The sequence below is a fragment of the Scyliorhinus torazame genome, chromosome 13 (assembly GCF_047496885.1).
Source record: "Scyliorhinus torazame isolate Kashiwa2021f chromosome 13, sScyTor2.1, whole genome shotgun sequence".
Taxonomy (NCBI): Eukaryota; Metazoa; Chordata; class Chondrichthyes; order Carcharhiniformes; family Scyliorhinidae; genus Scyliorhinus; species Scyliorhinus torazame.
In genome coordinates this window covers 59,795,542-59,815,792 of record NC_092719.1, presented here as the reverse complement: position 1 = coordinate 59,815,792, position 20,251 = coordinate 59,795,542, and the positions used below count along the sequence as shown (strand labels likewise).

Below are 20,251 nucleotides of genomic sequence, written 5' to 3'. Positions count from 1 at the left end.
GCCTGCCCTTTACAAATCCCGTCTGGTCCTCGTGGATTACCCCCGGGACACAGTCCTCGATCCTCGTGGCCAGCACTTTTGCCAGCAACTTTGCATCCACATTGAGGAGCGAGATCGGCCTATACGATCCACATTGCAGTGGGTCCTTGTCCCGCTTTAGGATCAAAGAAATTGTCGCTTCCGACATTGTCGGGGGCAGGGTCCCCTCCTCTCTTGCCTCATTAAAGGTCCTCACCAGTAGTGGGGCCAACAGGTCTGCGTACTTCCTGTAGAACTCCACCGGGAATCCGTCCGGTCCCGGGGCCTTCCCCGCCTGCATGCTCCCCAAATCCTTGCTCAGCTCCTCCAACCCAATTGGTGCCCGCAAACCAGCCACCTCTTGTTCTTCCACCCTCGGGAATCTCAGCTGATCTAGGAATCGTCTCATTCCCTCTTCCCCCGCTGGGGGCTGGGATCTGTACAGCTCTTCATAAAAGGCCTTGAATACCTCCTTTATTTTCGTCGCACTCCGAACCGTGGCTCCCCCTATTTCCCTCGCTGCCATCCTCTTACGGAGCTGGTGTGCCAGCATCCGACTAGCCTTTTCCCCATACTCGTAGGTCGCCCCCTGTGCTTTCCTCCACTGTGCCTCCGCCTTCACTGTGGTCAACAGGTCAAACTCCGTTCGGAGCCGTCGTCTTTCCCCAAGTAATCTTTCCTCCAGGGCCTCTGCGTATCTCCTGTCCACTCTCAAAATCTCCCCCACTAACCTCTCCCTTTCCATACCCTCTGTCTTCTCTCTATAAGCCCTAATGGAAATTAGCTCTCCCCTGATCACCACCTTCAACGCCTCCCATACCACCCCCACCCGCACCTCCCCGTTGTCGTTGCCCTCAAGTACCTTTCGATACACCCCCTCACCTTCCCACACACCACCTCGTCCGCCAGCAGTCCCACATCCAGCCGCCACAACGGGCGTTGGTCCCTCTCCTCTCCCAGCTCCAGTTCCACCCAATGCGGGGCATGGTCCGAAACGGCTATAGCCGAATACTCCGTCCCCTCCACCCTCGGGATGAGCGCCCTTCCCAGAACAAAGAAATCTATCTGGGAGTAGGCTTTGTGTACATGGGAGAAGAAAGAAAATTCCCTGGCCTGCGGCATTGCAAACCGCCATGGGTCCACTCCCCCCATCTGATCCATAAACCCCCTAAGTACCTTGGCCGCTGCCGGCCTCTTTCCAGTCCTTGATTTGGAGCGGTCTAGTGCTGGATCCAACACTGTATTGAAGTCCCCTCCCATTATCAGGCCTCCTATCTCCAGGTCCGGAATGCGCCCCAACATGCGCTTCATGAATCCTACATCATCCCAGTTCGGGGCGTATACGTTTACCAACACCACCCACGTCCCTTGCAGCCTACCGCTCACCATTACATATCGCCCTCCATTGTCCGCTACAATAGTCTTGGCCTCAAATGACACCCGCTTGCCCACCAATATTGGGAATATTGAGTGGAATACCTGTCCTACCCATCCCTTTCTTAGCCTGACCTGGTCCGCCACCTTCAGGTGTGTCTCTCGGGGCATGGCCACGTCCGCCTTCAGTCCCTTTAAGTGCGCGAACACTCGAGCCCTCTTCACCGGCCCATTCAGGCCCCTCACATTCCACGTTATCAGCCGGATTGGAGGGGCTCTCAAACCCCCCCCCCCCCACCCCCACCCCCCCACCCCCCCACACACACCCCGCCGACTAGCCATCTCCTTTTCTGGGCCAGTCCCGTGTCCACGCCTCCCTCACCCTCCAGTCCCCCAGAGGGGGGACCCCCGTCCCATCCACCTCATCTGTGTCCCATTCCCTTTCGGCCAGTGCAGCAGCAACCCTTTTTCCCCCCCCCCTCCCCTCCCCCTCGCTAGACCCCTGTCTAGCTTTTTTGTTCCCCCCATGTCACTCCCGTAAGTCAGCTGACGCCTGCTGACCCCGGCTTCCCCCGCGTCCCATTGACCTCCCCGCGTGGGAGTCTCCCAATCCATATGCATTCCTTCGTTCCCCTTCCCGCCTTTCTTCCCGTGCGGGGGAAAACACCCCGCGCTTTCCAAATCCCGCTCCGCCCCCTCTGGCGCAGCTCCTGTCGCGGCCTTGTCTCTCTCCCCCAGCCCATGTAACATTTCCTGCGCGTGATTGACCCCCTATATACAACAACCATCACACATCAAACCCCAAAACATCCCCCCCACCCTCACAAACCCTCAGTTAGAGTCCAACTTTTCGGCTTGTACAAAGGTCCACGCCTCTTCAGGCGTTTCGAAGTAATAGTGTTGGCCCTTGTATGTCACCCACAGTCGCGCTGGCTGCAGCATTCCGAATTTCACTTCTTTCCGGTACAACACCGCTTTGGCCCGGACGAAACCGGCTCTCCGCTTTGCAACCTCCGTGCTCCAGTCCGGGTATATTCGGATCTTTGCATTGTCCCACTTACTCCCGCTCCTTCTTGGCCCATCTCAGGACCCACTCTCTGTCCGTGAACCGGTGGAACCTCACCACCATCGCCCTTGGCGGCTCATTTGCCTGGGGCTTCTTCGCCAGCACCCGATGTGCCCCGTCCAACTCCAGCGGCCTCGAAGGGGCCTTCGTGCCCATCATCGCCTCGAGCATCGTGCTTGTGTATGCCCCGGCATCAGCCCCCTCCACTCCCTCAGGGAGACCCAGGATATGCAGATTCTTTCTCCTCGACCTGTTTTCCAAGTCTTCGAGTCTTCCCGCCCACCTCTTGTGTAGCGCCTCGTTCTGCTCCACTCTCACCGCCAGGCCCACGAGCTCATCCTCGTTCTGACTGACTCTTTTCTGTACCTCCTGGATCTTAGCTTCGTGGGCCTTCTGGGTGATCCCGAGTCCTTCAATTGCCGAAAGCATAGGCGCCAACATCTCCTTGCGCATCTCCTCGCGCTGCTCCTCGAAGCAGCGCTTGATGAACTCCTGCAGCTCCCCTTTGTCCCTGGCCGCCGCCATTTTGTTTTCTTTCCCTCGCTTCTCCCGTTGCTCCAGTGCCGCTCCTTTGGCCGTTGCACTTCTGGTCCGTTTCATAGAAGTTGGAGGGGACCCATGGCCGCCACCGGAAGCCTCGTCCCTGCTTCTTCAATGGCCTTGGTAGATCTTTTCACAGTTGTTCCCTCTGCTGCTAGAATTCACCTTTGATAGAGTCAAGTCAGATTGCAGCTTTAAGCTTGCCCTTCCCCCGCCTGCATGCTGGAAGAGGTCTTTGTCTATTTCTGCAGCACAACCCAAATCTTTTTACTGTTTCTGCCGGGTCTGGCAGCCAAAAGACATAACATTCCTGGGGGACACTGTCAGGGGAATGCTGCCGTCTTCTTCCCACACCAGGAAATGTCAAACAAATGCCGTGGGGGCCCTGTAAAAGAGCCCAAAAGTCCGTTCCAAGCGGGAGCTACCGAATATGCGACCTAGCTCTGCATAGCCGCACCCGGAAGTCCGAATAATTATATTATGGTGCTCCCTTTGCAGCTTCCTATCTGTCACCTAACTATTTTTAAAAACTTTAATCTGATTTATAATCAAATTCTGGATCTTAATTTGTGCAGTTCAGCAGTTGCTTCACCAGTTACTTTGGGCACGATTCTCTGGCCTCGTTGGGCTCTCGCTCAAGCGTAACGAGGCCGGTGAATAGGAGGAGAGGCCAAAAACGAGATCCGTGCCTGGCCCCAACAGATGCGGTGCAACCAACCTGTTTCCGTAGAGGAAATTGGGATCTCGCTGTGGCATGGCGAGAAACCAATCATCACCACTTCAGCCCCATTTCCATATAATCAATGAGAGCGACCCCATATCCAACGGCCTCCCGTCATTCATTGGCCTCTCCAGCAACAGCTCACACTGGCGCCGAATAGTACTCCTTTTTAAAAATGTGAACCTGACGGAAGGGCTTCTATAGGGAGCCAAGGAGGTGAGTAGCCATCTTTGCTCACAGGCAAAGAGCCCAGAAGCGCTGAGCTTGCCACCCAGTGGTGGGGGAGGAAGAAGCTTGGTTGGGGGTGGGGGACCCTCTGCAGGGGTGGGCTGCCATAGGGGGGTGGTGGGGAGGCAATCGCTCGCGGCACCAGCATGCCAACCCCTGGATCTTGTGTAACCGTTCTGGGAGCAACCCTTGTCCCTGCCCGTCTGCCTCACTGATCACCCAGACCCCCCCATCGGCTACTGAGGCCTCTGGCTGTGCGGCTGAAGGCTATTGCTGATAGGGAATTGACAATCGTGGTTAAGTGAGCATTTCACACATGCCAAGTGTATTCCATGGGTGGGCGGGCCATGTAGCATGTAGGAGTCATTGCCTGGCATCTCAATCACACCTTAATGCCTGGACACTGTGCTTGAACAATGCGGGAGGCAATACCACACACGCAACATCCGAACATCCAGGGGATGGGACACAGCTCCGGGGACATGTCCATGGCCGGAGGATGGGTGGGTGTCAAGGGGAGATGCCTGGAGATATGGGCAAAGGTTCCAGAGGTTGGTCCGCATTGCGGAAGTAAGTGACAGAGGCATCATACTGGTTGTGCAAAAAGGAGGTCAATGTGATGTACAATACCCCACTCCCGGTGGTGCACCCCCAAATTCTTCCCCTCTCCCCCAGTGCCCTCCGTGATCTTCAACGTGCTTGGCCCTCCTAGCCCTATCACTACATCTAGATGTTTCCCTAGGATGCACAGAGGTGGAGGCTGCCAGCTGCTTACCTTGTCTGTGGCCTTTGATGCATCTGGCGGGCATCCTCTGGGGGCTCTGGGGCCGCAGGACTTTGGCTCGCTTGTCGGCAGCAAATGCACAGCCGTGCCGCCTGTCCCATGTGCTGAACTCGAGACGTGGCCTCATCAGATAGGTGGAACTCGGGGGAGATGTTGCCCACCATCGCCACTCCATGGGAAGGGTATGGGTTGGCACTCAGTGCCCCTCCTCCCAATCGGTGGCTTTGGGGTCCACCTTGGGACAGAGGGGCTGCTGGTTCAAACCCCAGCTACCACTGCATTATCTGGCTTTGTCAGCCCTGGCAGTTTCCCATAAACTGCACCATCGTGTCGATGCCCTCAGCGATGCTCCTCAGTGACTGGGACATGTTCTGCAGTGCCTCACCCATGCCCAGCTGTGATTGGGGCAAACTCCACAGCGCCTCGGCCATGTCCATCAGAGAGTGGGATATGTCCCGCAGAACCTCATCAAGGTCAGGCTGGTGCTGGGTGACATCCCCCAGCGAGTCGGACATTCTGCCGAGACACTCAGCCATGGCAGTCACCGACTGCACGATGCCTTGGAAACCTTCACTCATGGTGCCAATATTCTTCACCAGGTTCTCCACTGTGGTCACCACCCTAGCAGTGTTGGTGTCGATGCCACTCATTGCTGGTGACATCTCCTGCACCCCTAGCCTCTGGGACTCCTCCAAGCGGTTATGGATCTCCCTCTGAACATCCAGGTTGGTCCCTATCATCTCCATCATCTCTGGGTACCTGTGTACCACAGGCTCAGCATCGGCTGGGTCCTGGGATCCTGCAGCCTTCCGACATCTGTCTCGCCTGGGGGTTCCTGCCTCCACCTGATGTGCGTCGTCAGCAGTGTGGTGCTCAGCAGATTGTGCCCCAGAAACCTGTCCACTAACATTTCCCACCGAGGTGTATGGATCTGTGCTGGTGGGGTGACAGCTATGCCGTGACTACGATTTTATCCTTGGAGCTCTCTTCCGAGGTGTTCTCCTTGGAGTCAGAAGAGGGGGCCGCCCGGGATGGGCTGGCGTCGACGGCTGGAGGACCTGCAGGAGAATGGACATGTGGTCAGTGGGAGGGATGGATCAGTCAGCCAGTAAGGCAATCACTACCCACATTTGACAGGTCCTCCCAGTGGTTCCTCACCTCTGCGGCATCCGCCAGCCTCTGCCTGGGTGACCAATCTATCCTCGGTCACCCCAGTCACCTCTGGGGCACATTCCTCGAAGGAGGTGAGGATTCTTATGTCCGGCACGCCATTGCCAGTCTGTGCCCTCTCCCGCCGATTTTTGGAGAGCTTTTTCTGAGGGATTGTTAGCCACATGTGTGGTTCACAGTGGTGGAAGAGGGGGTGTGAAGGGGGTTGGAGGGGGGGTGGGGGTAGTGTTGGTTTCTACTCACTCGTTCTGCCCGGCGTAGGTCATTGACCTGCACTGTGGCGGTTCTACTTGGTCATACAACTTGAGCTTACCGCCACCGCCACCTCAGCCCAGACAGCACTGGCTGCCTTGTGGCTCCCCCTCTGGGACCTTCGAGAGAACAGGACATTTCTCCTGGCCTCCATCGTGTCCAGGAGCCTCCCCAAATCTTGAAGCCTGTCTCCTGGGTGGCATTGTTGCAAGCTGGCTGGGGTTTGGCTGAGCAAGTGCAGTTTAAGTGCTGCTTGATCTTGTTAGTGGGGGGGGGGGGGGGGCTGGCGAGTACGATGCCGGCGAATCAGCTGGTGAGCCGTTATTTGTGGCGAGAAGACCGTGAGGCCTCGTTAAGTGGACCAATTAATGTTGAATTGCGTTGCCGGCCTCGCTGGGCCGAGCGCCAGGAAGCTCGTGGCAATTCCTGCTCACTACAACACTTAGAAATGTTTCCGGAGAATTGCGCCCTTTGTTTTTAAAGAAGTCTTTCAATACATCTACTGCAAAAGATAGTAAAGCTTTTATCATGTCTTTTAATTAATTTTATTTCTCTTAGCTTACCTGATCAGAGACCTGTAATTGAACTCCCACATTGTGAAAACTCTGAATTGATAGTAAGGCTTTACGAGATGCCATATTTTCCAATGGGATTCTGGTCCAGACTTATCAACAGGTTACTGGAGGTTTCTGCCTATATGCTTCGTAGACAAGGTAATTGTCAGTCAAACCAATTATTTGCTGAAAAAAATGATGACGTATTTTAAAGATGCATTTGGTATCTTTGCAGGACAAAAAAGAGGCTGTGTACAGCAGATGGAGTTCAAAGTACCCAATTGAAAACTATTTTAATCCAGTTTAACTAATATACATACACACAAATGGCCACAAGAGGGTGCTTTTACACCGCTCCCTCCTTAATGAAAAAGTTACACAAATTCAAATTCCATACCACTTGCATGCATTTCTTGTTTTCATTTATTTAGAAATCCAACATAACCACTGGTTTCCTATACCTAAGGGGTACTTCCCTCCCTGATCCAAACTTCCAGAATTGATTGACGGACGTGAGCCTGATGAGGAATTTTCTCCAACATGGACTGATTTTGCCCTTGAATCTTCCACTTCATCAGACATGTCTGTTTGTCTCTCATTCGGATCTGAACTGATTTCAGGCATAATGTGATTTAGAGTAACTATTGCTACACTACCCATATCCCAACTATCCATTTCGTCAGTCTCATTTGACTTCCTTCTTCTTCATGAAACTCTGAAGGTAAAACATGATCCATATGTACAAGTCTAACCTTTCCACGACCAAACATCTTGATCAAATATGTGCGAGGCTCACATATTTTCATGAGTCTTCTTGGTAACCACTTCAACCAATTATGATGCGGTTCTTTCACCTTAACCATCTGCTCCAACTTTTGAAAACTCTTCTAAACAAAATGAAGGTCTGCTGTCAGGCACAATTTCAATTGGGAACCCATAAGCAACAAGCTACACAAAATATTCGGAGCTTTGCTAGTTGTTGTTTGATTCATCGGAAACAATTCAACCCACTTCTGTGATTGCCGTTCAGGTTCTGCAAGATCTATGTGCAGCCTCTGCCACTCTCCCGTAGTCATTTCCATGGTTGCTAAGATACAGATGCTACCTTATCTACAGCTTGGTATATCGCCGACACCTTGCCCTCTTCCACCCATACGCCCACTATCACCCTGTCTTGAATCCTCTGTGCCGGGAGCAGCGGGAATTCCCTCACCTGCCGCCTCACAAACGCCCCTCACTTGCATGTACCTGAAAGCGTTTCCCGGGGGTAGCCCAAACCTCTCCTCCAGCGCCCCTAAGCTTGCAAACGTCCCTTCAATGAACAGGTCCCCCATTCTTCTAATCCCTGCCCGATGCCAGCTCTGAAACCCCCCGTCCATCCTTCCTGGGATAAACCGATGGTTATCTCTGATCGGGGACCACACTGAGGCTCCCATCGCACCCCTGTGCCGTCTCCACTGCCCCCAGATCTTTAGCGTTGCCGCCATCACCGGTCTCGTGGTGTACCTTGTCGGCGAGAGCGGCAGCGGTGCCGTCACCAGCGCCCCCAGGCTCGTTCCTTTGCAGGACGCCATCTCCAACCTCTTCCATGCCGCCCCCTCTCCCTCCATCACCCACTTACGGATCATCGCCACGTTGGCTGCCCAGTAGTAGCCACCCAGAATTCGGCAACGCCAGCCCTCCTCTATCTCTACTACGCTCCAGGAACCCCCTCCTTACCCTCGGGGTTTTTCTTGCCCACACAAAGCCCATAGTGCTCCTGCCTACCCTCTTAAAAAAGGCCTTGGTGATCGCAATTGGAAGGCATTGAAATACAAAAAGAAACCTCGGGAGGACCACCATTTTAATCGACTGTACTCTGCCCGCTAGCGAGAGTGGCAGCGTGTCCCACCGTTTAAAGTCCTCCTCCATCTGCTCCACCAGCCTCGTCAAGTTAAGTTTGTGCAGGGCCCCCCAGCTCCTAGCTACCTGGATCCCCAAGTATCGAAAGCTCCTATCCGCCCTCCTCAACGGTAGGTCGTCTATCCCTCTTCCCTGATCCCCCGGATGCACCACAAAGAGCTCACTCTTCCCTACATTGAGCTTGTAGCCCGAGAAGTCCCCAAACTCCCTTAGGATCTGCATGACCTCCATCATCCCCTCCACTGGGTCCGCCACATACAGCAATAGGTCGTCGGCATACAGCAACACTCGATGCTCCTCTCCCCCTCGGACCACCCCCCTCCATTTTCCAGACTCCCTTAATGCCATGGCCAAAGGTTTAATTGCTAGTGCAAATAACAAGGGGGACAGGGAGCACCCCTGCCTCGTCCCTCGATACAGCCGAAAATAGTCCGACCTCCGCCGATTCGTAACCACACTCGCCACCGGGGCTCTATATAGGAGCTTAACCCAGCTGATAAACCCCTCTCCAAACCCAAACCTCCGCAACGCTTCCCAGAGATATTCCCACTCTACTCGGTCAAAGGCCTTCCCCGCGTCCATAGCTGCCACTATCTCCGCCTCTCCCTCCACCGATGGCATCATTATCATGTTTAGGAGCCTTCGCACATTGGTATTTAGCTGCCTACCCTTTACAAATCCCGTCTGGTCCTCGTGAATCAGCCCGGGACACAGTCCTCAATCCTCGTAGCCAACATTTTTGCCAGCAACTTAGCATCTACATTGAGGAGCGAGATCGGCCTATACGACCCACATTGCAGTGGGTCCTTATCCCGCTTCAGGATCAAAGAGATCGTCGCCTCCAACATTGTCGGGGGCAGGATCCCCCCCTCCCTTGCTTCATTGAAGGTCCTTACCAGCAACGGGGCTAGCAGGTCTACATACTTCCTATAGAACTCCACCGGGAACCCATCCGGTCCCGGGGCCTTCCCTGCCTGCATGCTCCCCAGTCCTTTAACCAGCTCCTCCACCCCAATTGGCGCCCCCAAACCAGCCACCTCCTGCTCCTCCACCATCGGGAACCTCAGTTGGTCCAAGAATCGTCGCATCCCCTCTTTTCCCCCTGGGGGCTGGGACCTATACAGCCTCTCGTAAAAGGCCTTGAATGCCTCATTGACTTTCACCGCACTCCGCACCATAGTTCCCCTGCCATCCTTGACTCCACCTATTTCCCTCGCTGCCACCCTCTTACGGAACTGATGTGCCAGCATCCGGCTCGTCTTCTCCCCATATTCATACATCGCCCCCTGTGCCTTCCTCCACTGTGCCTCTGCCTTCCCTGTGGTCAACAGGTCGAACTCCGTCTGGAGACTTCGTCTCTCCCTGAGTAGTCCCTCATCAGGGGCCTCTGCATATCTCCTGTCCACTCTTAAAATCTCCCCCACTAACCTCTCCCTTTCCCTGCCCTCTCTCTTCTCCCTATGAGCCCTGATGGAGATTAACTCTCCCTTGACCACCACCTTCAGTGCCTCCCATACTACTCCCACCTGCACCTCCCCGTTGTCGTTGGCCTCCAGGTACCTTTCGACGCACCCCCGCACCCTCCCACACACTTCCTCATCTGCCAGCAGTCCCACATCCAACCGCCACAGTGGGCGTTGGTCCCTCTCCTCCCCCAGCTCTAGTTCCACCCAGTGCGGGGCGTGGTCTGAAATGGCTATGGCCGAATACTCCGTTCCCTCCACTTTCGGGATCAATGTCCTGCCCAGAACAAAAAAATCTATCCGGGAGTAGGCCTTATGTACATGGGAAAAAAAACAAAATTCTCTGGCCAAAGGCCTGGCAAATCTCCACGGATCTACTCCCCCCATCTGATCCATAAACCCCCTGAGCACCTTGGCCGCAGCCGGCCTCTTCCCCGTCCTAGATCTGGAACGATCTAATGCTGGGTCCAACACCGTGTTGAAATCCCCACCCATTATCAAGCTTCCTCCCTCCAAGTCCGGAATACGCCCCAACATCCGTTTCATGAATCCAGCATCGACCCAGTTCAGGGCGTATACATTTACTAATACCACCCCCGTCCCCTGCAACCTACCGCTCACCATATCGTATCGGCCTCCATTGTCCGCTACTATGTTCTTGGCCTCAAACGACACACGCTTTCCCACCAGTATTGCCACCCCTCTATTCTTCGCATCCAGCCCCGACTGGAACACCTGTCCTACCCATCCCTCCCTTAACCTGACCTGATCTGCCACCTTCAGATGTGTCTCCTGAAGCATGACCACGTCTGCCTTCAGTCCCTTTAAGTGCACAAACACTCGGGCCCTCTTAACTGGCCCATTTAGGCTACCCCCGCCACCCCCCCCCCCGCCCCCCCCCCTGCCGACTAGCCATCTCCTATCTTAGGCCAGTCCCGTGCCCGCGTCTCCCGCACCCTCCAGTCCCCCAGATGGGGAGCCCCCGCCCCGACCACCTCTTCCATTTTCAGTTCCCCCTTGGCCAGTGGAGCAGCAACCCTATTATCCCCCCCTCTTCCCCCCCCCCCCCCCCGCTAGATCCGAATCTAGCTCTTTTGCCCCCCCCCATAATACTTCCGTAAGTCAGCTGACTCCTGCTGACCCCGGCTTCCCCCGCCTTCCCGTTGATCCCCCCGTGTGGGAATTCCTCCTCCTCCTTACGTTCCTCCACCCCCCCCCCCCTAACGCGGGAAAAAGCCCGCGCCTTCCTGAGCCAGCCCCGCTCCCTGTGGCGCAGCTCCTGTTGCGGACTTATCCCAATTCCCCCAGCCCCGAGTCTCACCTTCCTCCAGCACCGACGCCCACATTCCCCACTGTCTCATAAAAAAAACTCTTTCCCCCATCCCCATCCATCGTCCCACCCGTGAAACATTCTTTACCCATATTTACAACCCTATATACAGTCTTTACCCATATTTACAACCCTGTATACAGTCAACATCTCCCCCACAACCACAGCCCCTCAGTTCGAGTCCAATTTTTCCGTTTGAATAAAGGTCCAAGCCTCTTCTGGCGTTTCGAAATAGTGGTGTCGGTCCTGATACGTGACCCACAATCGCGCTGGCTGCAGCATTCCGAATCTCACCCTTTTTTTATGCAGCACCGCCTTGGCCTGGTTGAAACCAGCTCTCCTCTTTGCCACCTCCGAGCTCCAGTCCTGGTAGACTCGGATCACCGCATTCTCCCATCTACTGCTCCGCTCCTTCTTGGCCCATCTCAGGACACTCTCTTTGTCCGCGAAGCGATGGAACCTCACCACTATCGCCCTTGGCGGCTCGCCAGCCTTGGGTCTCCTCGTCAGGACCCGGTGAGCCCCTTCTAGCTCCAGGGGGCTCGGAGAGACCTCCGCACCCATCAGCGAATGGAGCATCGTGCTCACATACGCCCCGGCATCAGCCCCCTCCACTCCTTTGGGGAGACCCAGAATCCGGAGATTCTTCCTCCTCGACCTGTTCTCCAGGACCTCGAATCTCTCGGCCCACCTCTTGTGCACCGCCTCGTGTGCCTCCATCTTTACCGCCAGGCCCAGGATCTCGTCCTCATTCTCGTTGGTTTTATCCCTCACCTCACGGAGCTCCACCGCTTGGGCCTTCTGGGTCTCCTTCAGCCCCTCGATCGCCAACAGCATTGGCGCCAGCACCTCCTTTTTAAGCTCCTCCACGCAGCGCCTGAGGAACTCCTGCTGGTCCGGCCCCCATGCTGCTCGATCTCCGCCCTCCGCCATCTTGTTTTTCCCCCCTCGTTTCTGCCGCTGCTCCAAAGCCTCCTTTTCCGGCGCTCCACTGCTAATCCCCTCCATACGACGGAAGGGGGACCTTACTTCACCTTCCCACACGGGATTCGATCAAAAAAGTTCCGTTGCCCAAAAGTCCGTTATAGCGGGAGCTGCCGAAATGTGCGGCTTAGCTCCGCATCGCCGTAACCGGAAGTCCATAACACAACCATTATCAACTGACAATTCATTCTTATGCATAAACAATGGTAGTCAAGGCCCCCAAAAAACATGAGCCTAGATATTCTGAGGGTGTGGCACATTTTATATTGTTTGGTAGAATGTAACCCAGTTTGTTTATCCTGTGATCTAAGTACTCTGTAGAGTTTTGAAACGTTTCACATTTATACGCTTTTGTCTGAACTCAAAACGTTTTTGAACGTTGGAGCACCTTACTCAGCTTGCCAGCATGGGACTGAAATACGTATGGCATCCAAATGGCTGAATTCCTTGCAGAATTTATCACCCCCTTGGAAAATTCCAGGGGCTGAAGAAACACCAAATGGCAGCCGATGAAACTGAAATAGATTCGTGTGTTTATTAATAGTTAGATATGACATAGACTCATTGGGTTGGATTCTCCATTTCTCGCCGGAACTGAATCGCTTGTGGTCTGCGCTGGCATTTAAAGTGGCACTCAGAAGCGTTTCATTTTCCCTTGCCATGCAAATCTATGCATGGTGGGGAGTGCAAGGGATTCTGTTCCGAATCTTGCTATGTGGCTGCCATTTGGAGCGAGCGGACCGATACCGAGATGCGGCGGCGGGTTGGCCCCTCTTCTCCACGCCCCCCCCCCCCACCCCCCACCCCCACAACGTAAATCCTGACAACCACCCGCTGACAAGTAGGGACTCCCTCCCTCCCCCCCCCTCCCCACCCACGGGAATTGCTGGGTTACCCCCTCACACGAATAAGGGTGACCCGACTCAACCCCACTAGAACTCCCCCATATCGGAGACCCCCCCATATCAGAGACCCTCCTCCTTATCCGAGACCCCCTCCTATCAGAAATCCCTCCCCATATTAGAGACCCTGTCCATATCAGAGACCTTGCCCATATCAGAGACCTTGCCCATATCAGAGACCCTGCCCATATCAGAGACCCTGCCCATATCAGGGACCCCCCCCACATCAGTGACCCCCCCCCATATCAAAGACCCCCCCATATCAAAGACCCCCCCATATCAGAGACCCCCCCCATATCAGGGACCCCCCCCATATCAGAGTACCCCTCGATATCAGAGAATTCCTCCGATATTGGAGACCCCCCTCCCAAATTAGGAATCCCTATAAATCAGAGACCCCCCCCAATATCAGATAAACCCCAAATATCAGAGACTACCCCCAATATCAGCGACCCACCCCCATATCAGAGACCTCCCCAATATCAGAGACCCCTGTCTGCTAAAGAGCAGAAACAGTGAAAAATCACTGTTTTTTCACTCACTTGCCCCATTTACCTGCTGCCTCAGACAGATGTCCAGAAAGCAGCAATTGTTACTTCAAAGAAAGATAAAACTACATCACAAGGCTTTAAACCCCCTAAGCTCCTTTTATCTGCAAGGCTTCTATTCACTTTCTTTTTTGTAATAAATTTAGAGTACCCAATTCTTTTTTTCCAATTAAGGGGAAATTTAATGTGGCCAATCCACCTATGCTGCACATATTTGGGTTGTGTGGGTGAGACCCATGCAGATACAGGGAGAATGTGCAAATTCTACCCGACCAGTGACCTGGGGCCAAGATTGAATCTGGGTCCTCAGTGCCAGGTTCTTGCTAACCACTGTGCCACCTTGCCGCTCCCGGCTTCTATTCACTTTCAAAGAGAAAAACAAGCGACTAAACAACCAGATATCTGGATGTTTCATTTTAATTTCCCTTCATGCTTGAATGCATCTCAAGTACCCCACGTTGATCCTAAGCCTCATGTTTATAAACATCTAGAAATGATTGACAGCTCCTGACCACATCAAAAGTAGTTAAGTGTTTTCTGCTGAGACAAAAAGGAAATGAAAGCACTTAACTCCTAGATCGGGTGCCAGGTCATCTTCTAATCCCCATGTATTCTTATACTGCTATCTGACTTTGGCTCTATCACTATCAGAGTTGCCCAATTACTCTGTTCTACTTTAGAGATAATGTTGTCAGTTTGAAGTCTTTTCAATTCTTGCTCTACTTTCCCTTTTCAGAGCATAGAGTACTGGATGAGTCCTGCAATAAACTGGTCTTGTGTTCCTGTGGACCTGTATGTTGGTCTTGAATTGCTTTGTACTGGTTTCATTAAATGCCTGAGGGTGCTTGAGAATCACATTGTCTTGCTTTGTGAAACTTTTTTCTGTATGAGAAAGCCCTTCAGTGCTGTTCACCAGTTTCTTCCTAATGAGGCTGGTTTTTCGACTTTCACCATAATGATGGGCAAAATTGCACATTGCTTCTTGTATGTGACTGGAACCGAAACACTTCCCAATATGGGAATTTGCTTTCCTCCATAACTTCATAATTCTATGCATGATTACTACTTGGATGAAGCGCCCTGTGAATATCCACTGGACACCCTTGTGCTTCAGATTCTATCGGTCCCAACCAACCCCTCATTGATCTGGTGCTCCGAGACAACCACATGCATTTTTCTCCAGCCAGTGTTTTCCCCGCTTACATTCCTTCAACACTCCTTGACAAGCTAATCCTTTTTAGAACATAGAACATAGAACAATATAGCGCAGTACAGGCCCTTCGGCCCATGATGTTGCACCGAAACAAAAGCCATCTAACCTACACTATGCCATTATCATCCATATGTTTATCCAATAAACATTTAAATGCCCTCAATGTTGGCGAGTTCACTACTGTAGCAGGTAGGGCATTCCACGGCCTCACTACTCTTTGCGTAAAGAACCTACCTCTGACCTCTGTCCTATATCTATTACCCCTCAGTTTAAAATTATGTCCCCTCATGCCAGCCATTTCCATCCGCGGGAGAAGGCTCTCACTGTCCACCCTATCCAACCCCCTGATCATTTTGTATGCCTCTATTAAGTCTCCTCTTAACCTTCTTCTCTCCAACGAAAACAACCTCAAGTCCATCAGCCTTTCCTCATAAGATTTTCTCTCCATACCAGGCAACATCCTGGTAAATCTCCTCTGCACCCGCTCCAAAGCCTCCACGTCCTTCCTATAATGCGGTGACCAGAACTGTACGCAATACTCCAAATGCGGCCGTACCAGAGTTCTGTACAGCTGCAACATGACCTCCCGACTCCGGAACTCAATCCCTCTACCAATAAAGGCCAACACTCCATAGGCCTTCTTCACAACCCTATCAACCTGGGTGGCAACTTTCAGGGATCTATGTACATGGACACCTAGATCCCTCTGCTCATCCACACTTTCAAGAACTATACCATTAGCCAAATATTCCGCATTCCTGTTATTCCTTCCAAAGTGAATCACCTCACACTTCTCTACATTAAACTCCATTTGCCACCTCTCAGCCCAGCTCTGCAGCTTATCTATATCCCTCTGTAACCTGCTACATCCTTCCACACTATCGACAACACCACCGACTTTAGTATCGTCTGCAAATTTACTCACCCACCCTTCTGCGCCTTCCTCTAGGTCATTGATAAAAATGACAAACAGCAACGGCCCCAGAACAGATCCTTGTGGTACTCCACTTGTGACTGTACTCCATTCTGAACATTTCCCATCAACCACCACCCTCTGTCTTTCAGCTAGCCAATTTCTTTGTTTTTTTAAATATGTTTTATTGAAATTTTTTTCCCAAACAACAATTTTTCCCCTCTTACAAAGCAAACGCAACAATAACAATACAGAAATTTTTAACAATACACAAGTAACAAAACCCCTTTATCTTTGACCTGAACTAAACTTAAACCCCCCCCCCCCGCTCCCCCCTCCCCCCCCTTCCCCCTGGGTTGCTGCTGCTGGTCATCTGTCTTCCCTCTAACGTTCCCCTAGGTAGTCGAGAAATGGCTGCCACCGCCTGGTGAACCCTTGAGCCGATCCTCTCAGGGCAAACTTTACCTGCTCCAGTTGAATGAACCCCGCCATATCATTTACCTAGGCCTCCAGTCCGGGGGGTCTCGCCTCCTTCCACATGAGTAGGATCCTGTGCCGGGCTACTAGGGACGCAAAGGCCACAACGTCGGCCTCTTTCGCCTCCTGCACTCCCGGCTCTTCCGCAACTCCAAATAGAGCTAACCCCCAGCCTGGTTTGATCCGGGCCTTCACCACCCGCGAAATCACTCCCGTCACTCCCTTCCAATACGCTTCCAGTGCCGGGCACGCCCAAAACATATGTGCGTGGTTTGCCGGGCTCCCGCCACACCTCCCACATTTGTCCTCCACTCCAAAGAACCTGCTCAATCTTGCTCCCGTTATGTGTGCTCTATGTAGCACCTTAAATTGAATCAGGCTAAGCCTGGCGCATGAGGAAGAGGCATTTACCCTACTTAGGGCATCAGCCCACATACCTCCTCTATCTCCTCCCCTAGTTCTTCTTCCCACTTTCCTTTTAGTTCGCCCACTGACTCCTCCCCCTCTTCCCTCATCTCTCGGTAAATCTCTGACACCTTGCCCTCTCCGACCCACACCCCTGAAAGCACCCTGTCCTGTATCCCCTGTGTCGGGAGCAACGGAAATTCCCTCACCTGTTGTCTAGTAAACGCCCTCACCTGCATATATCTCAAGAAATTTCCCCGGGGCAACTTATACTTTTCCTCCAATGCTCCCAAGCTCGCAAAAGTCCCATCTATAAATAAATCTCCCACCCTCCTAATTCCCAACTGGTACCAGCTCTGAAATCCTCCATCCATTCTTCCTGGGGCGAACCTATGGTTGTTCCTGATTGGGGACCCCACCAGGGCTCCCCGCACCCCTCTCTGTCGCCTCCACTGTCCCCAGATATTCAATGTTGCCGCCACCACCGGGTTCGTGGTAAACCTTTTAGGTGAGATCGGAAGCGGCGCCGTCACCAGCGCCTCTAAACTCGTCCCTTTACAGGACTTTCTCTCCAGTCTTTTCCACGCCGCTCCCTCACCCTCCATCATCCATTTACGTATCATTGCCACATTGGCGGCCCAATAGTAATCACCCAAGTTCAGTAGTGCCAATCCTCCTCTGTCCCTACTACGCTGAAGGAACCCCCTCCTTACTCTCGGAACTTTCCCTGCCCACACGAAGCTCGTGATGCTCCTGTCTATTTTATTGAAAAAGGTCTTGGTGATTAGTATAGGGAGACATTGAAATACAAATAAGAACCTCGGGAGGACCATCATCTTAATTGCTTGCACCCTGCCCGCCAGCGATAGAGGCTGCATGTCCCACCTCTTGAAGTCCTCCTCCATTTGTTCTACCAACCGTGTCAGATTAAGTCTGTGCAAGGTTCCCCAGCTCCTAGCGATCTGAATCCCCAGGTATCGGAAGTTTCTTTCCACTTTCCTTAGAGGCAAGCCTTCTATCTCTCTACTCTGGTCCCCCGGATGTATCACAAATAATTCACTCTTCCCCATGTTTAGCCTATACCCCGAGAAATCCCCGAACCCCCTCAAAATTCGCATAACCTCTATCATCCCCCCCGCTGGGTCCGACACGTATAACAATAGGTCATCCGCGTATAACGAGACTCGGTGTTCTTCTCCCCCTCTAATCACCGTTCTCCATTTCCTGGAGTCTCTCAACGCCATGGCCAGAGGTTCAATTGCCAACGCGAACAACAATGGAGACAGCGGGCATCCCTGTCTTGTTCCCCTATATAGTCGGAAATACTCCGATCTATGTCGACCTGTAACTACGCTTGCCGTTGGAGCCCCATAAAGAAGTCTAGCCCAGCTAATAAACCCGTTCCCAAACCCAAACCTCCTTAACACTTCCCATAAATACTCCCACTCCACCCTATCAAATGCCTTCTCTGCGTCCATTGCCGCCACTATCTCTGCCTCCCCCTCCACTGGGGGAATCATTATCACCCCTAATAGTCGTCGCACGTTAACATTCAGTTGTCTCCCTTTTACGAACCCTGTCTGGTCTTCGTGCACCACCCCCGGGACACAGTCCTCTATCCTCGATGCCAGTACTTTTGCCAACAATTTGGCGTCCACATTCAATAATGAAATGGGTCTATAGGACCCGCACTGCAACGGATCTTTATCCCTCTTCAAAATTAACGATATCGTCGCCTCCGACATCGTCGGGGGTAGAGTCCCCCCTTTCCTGGCCTCATTGAACGTCCTCACCATCAACGGGGCCAACAAGTCCACATACTTTCTGTAATACTCCACCGGGAACCCGTCTGGTCCTGGGGCCTTCCCTGCTTGCATGCTTCCCAGTCCCTTAATAACCTCGTCCACCCCAATCGGTGCCCCCAGGCCTACCAACCCCCACTCCTCCACTTTCGGGAACCTCAATTGGTCCAGGAACTGCCGCATCCCCTCCTCTCCCTCTGGGGGTTGAGACCTATACAGTTCCTCATAGAATGTCTTGAACACCTCATTTATCTTTCCTGCCCTTCGCACCGTGTCTCCCCTTTCGTCTCTAATTCCTCCTATCTCCCTCGCTGCTGCCCTCTTTCGCAATTGATGAGCCAACAAGCGACTAGCCTTTTCCCCATATTCATACCTCCCCCCCTGTGCCTTCCTCCACAGTACCTCCGCCTTTCTGGTGGTCAGAAGGTCAAATTCCGTCTGGAGTCGTCTCCTCTCCCTGTACAATTCCTCCTCCGGGGTCTCTGCAAATTCCCTATCCACCCTTAAAATCTCCCCCAGTAATCTTTCCCTTTCCTTGGCCTCTGTTTTCCTTTTGTGGGCCCCAATGGAGATCAGCTCTCCTCTGACCACCGCTTTTAGTGCTTCCCATACCACTCCCACAGGGACCTCGCCGTCGTCATTGACCTCCAGGTATCTCTCAATACACCCCCGCACTCTTGCACACACTCCCTCATCCGCCATCAGACCCACATCTAATCGCCAGAGTGTTCTCTGCTCCCTTTCCTCTCCTAATTCCAGGTCCACCCAATGTGGGGCATGATCCGAAACCGCTATGGCTGAGTACTCAGCTTCTTCCACCCTAGAGATCAACGACCTTCCCAAAACAAAAAAATCTATCCGGGAGTACACTTTATGGACATGGGAGAAGAAGGAAAACTCCCTAGCCCTAGGTCTAAGAAATCGCCATGGATCCACTCCCCCCATTTGGTCCATAAACCCCTTAAGTACCTTGGCCGCTGCCGGCCTTCTTCCGGTCCTTGAGCTGGATCTATCTAGCCCCGGGTCCAGCACCGTATTAAAGTCCCCTCCTAAAATCAAGTTTCCTACCTCCAGGTCCGGTATACGCCCCAGCATCCGTCTCATAAATCCCGCATCGTCCCAGTTTGGGGCATACACATTAACCAACACGACCTCCATTCCCTCCAGCCTGCCACTCACCATTACATATCTACCTCCGCTATCTGCTACGATGTTCTTTGCTTCAAATGCTACCCGTTTCCCCACCAAAATGGCCACCCCTCTATTCTTTGCGTCCAGTCCTGAGTGGAACACCTGTCCCACCCATCCTTTCCTTAGCCTAACTTGGTCCGCCACCTTTAGGTGCGTCTCTTGGAGCATAACCACGTCTGCCCTTAGTCCTTTCAAATGCGCGAGCACTCGGGCCCTTTTTATCGGTCCGTTCAGGCCTCTCACGTTCCACGTGATCAGCCTCACTAGGGGGCTACCTGCCCCCCTCCCGTGTCGACTAGCCATTACCTTCTCTAGGCCAGTCCCATATCCCGCCTCCGCGCTCCCGCTCGCTTCCCCAGCGTCGCACACCATCCCCGCCCACCCACTCTTTAGCCATTTCCTTTTGGATTTCCA

General features: G+C 53.1%; 1 protein-coding gene across 3 annotated transcripts in view; it reads left to right on the top strand.

Annotated features, from left to right (window-relative positions):
• The window catches only part of lrrk2 (leucine-rich repeat kinase 2), a 280,959-nt gene that overhangs the window by 194,842 nt on the left and 65,866 nt on the right, over window positions 1-20,251 (top strand). For all 3 annotated transcript variants that reach the window (XM_072471650.1, XM_072471648.1, XM_072471647.1), the window contains one exon: window positions 6,712-6,866. In XM_072471650.1, the coding sequence (XP_072327751.1) occupies window positions 6,712-6,866 (155 nt within the window). The remainder of the gene's footprint in view (window positions 1-6,711; window positions 6,867-20,251) is intronic.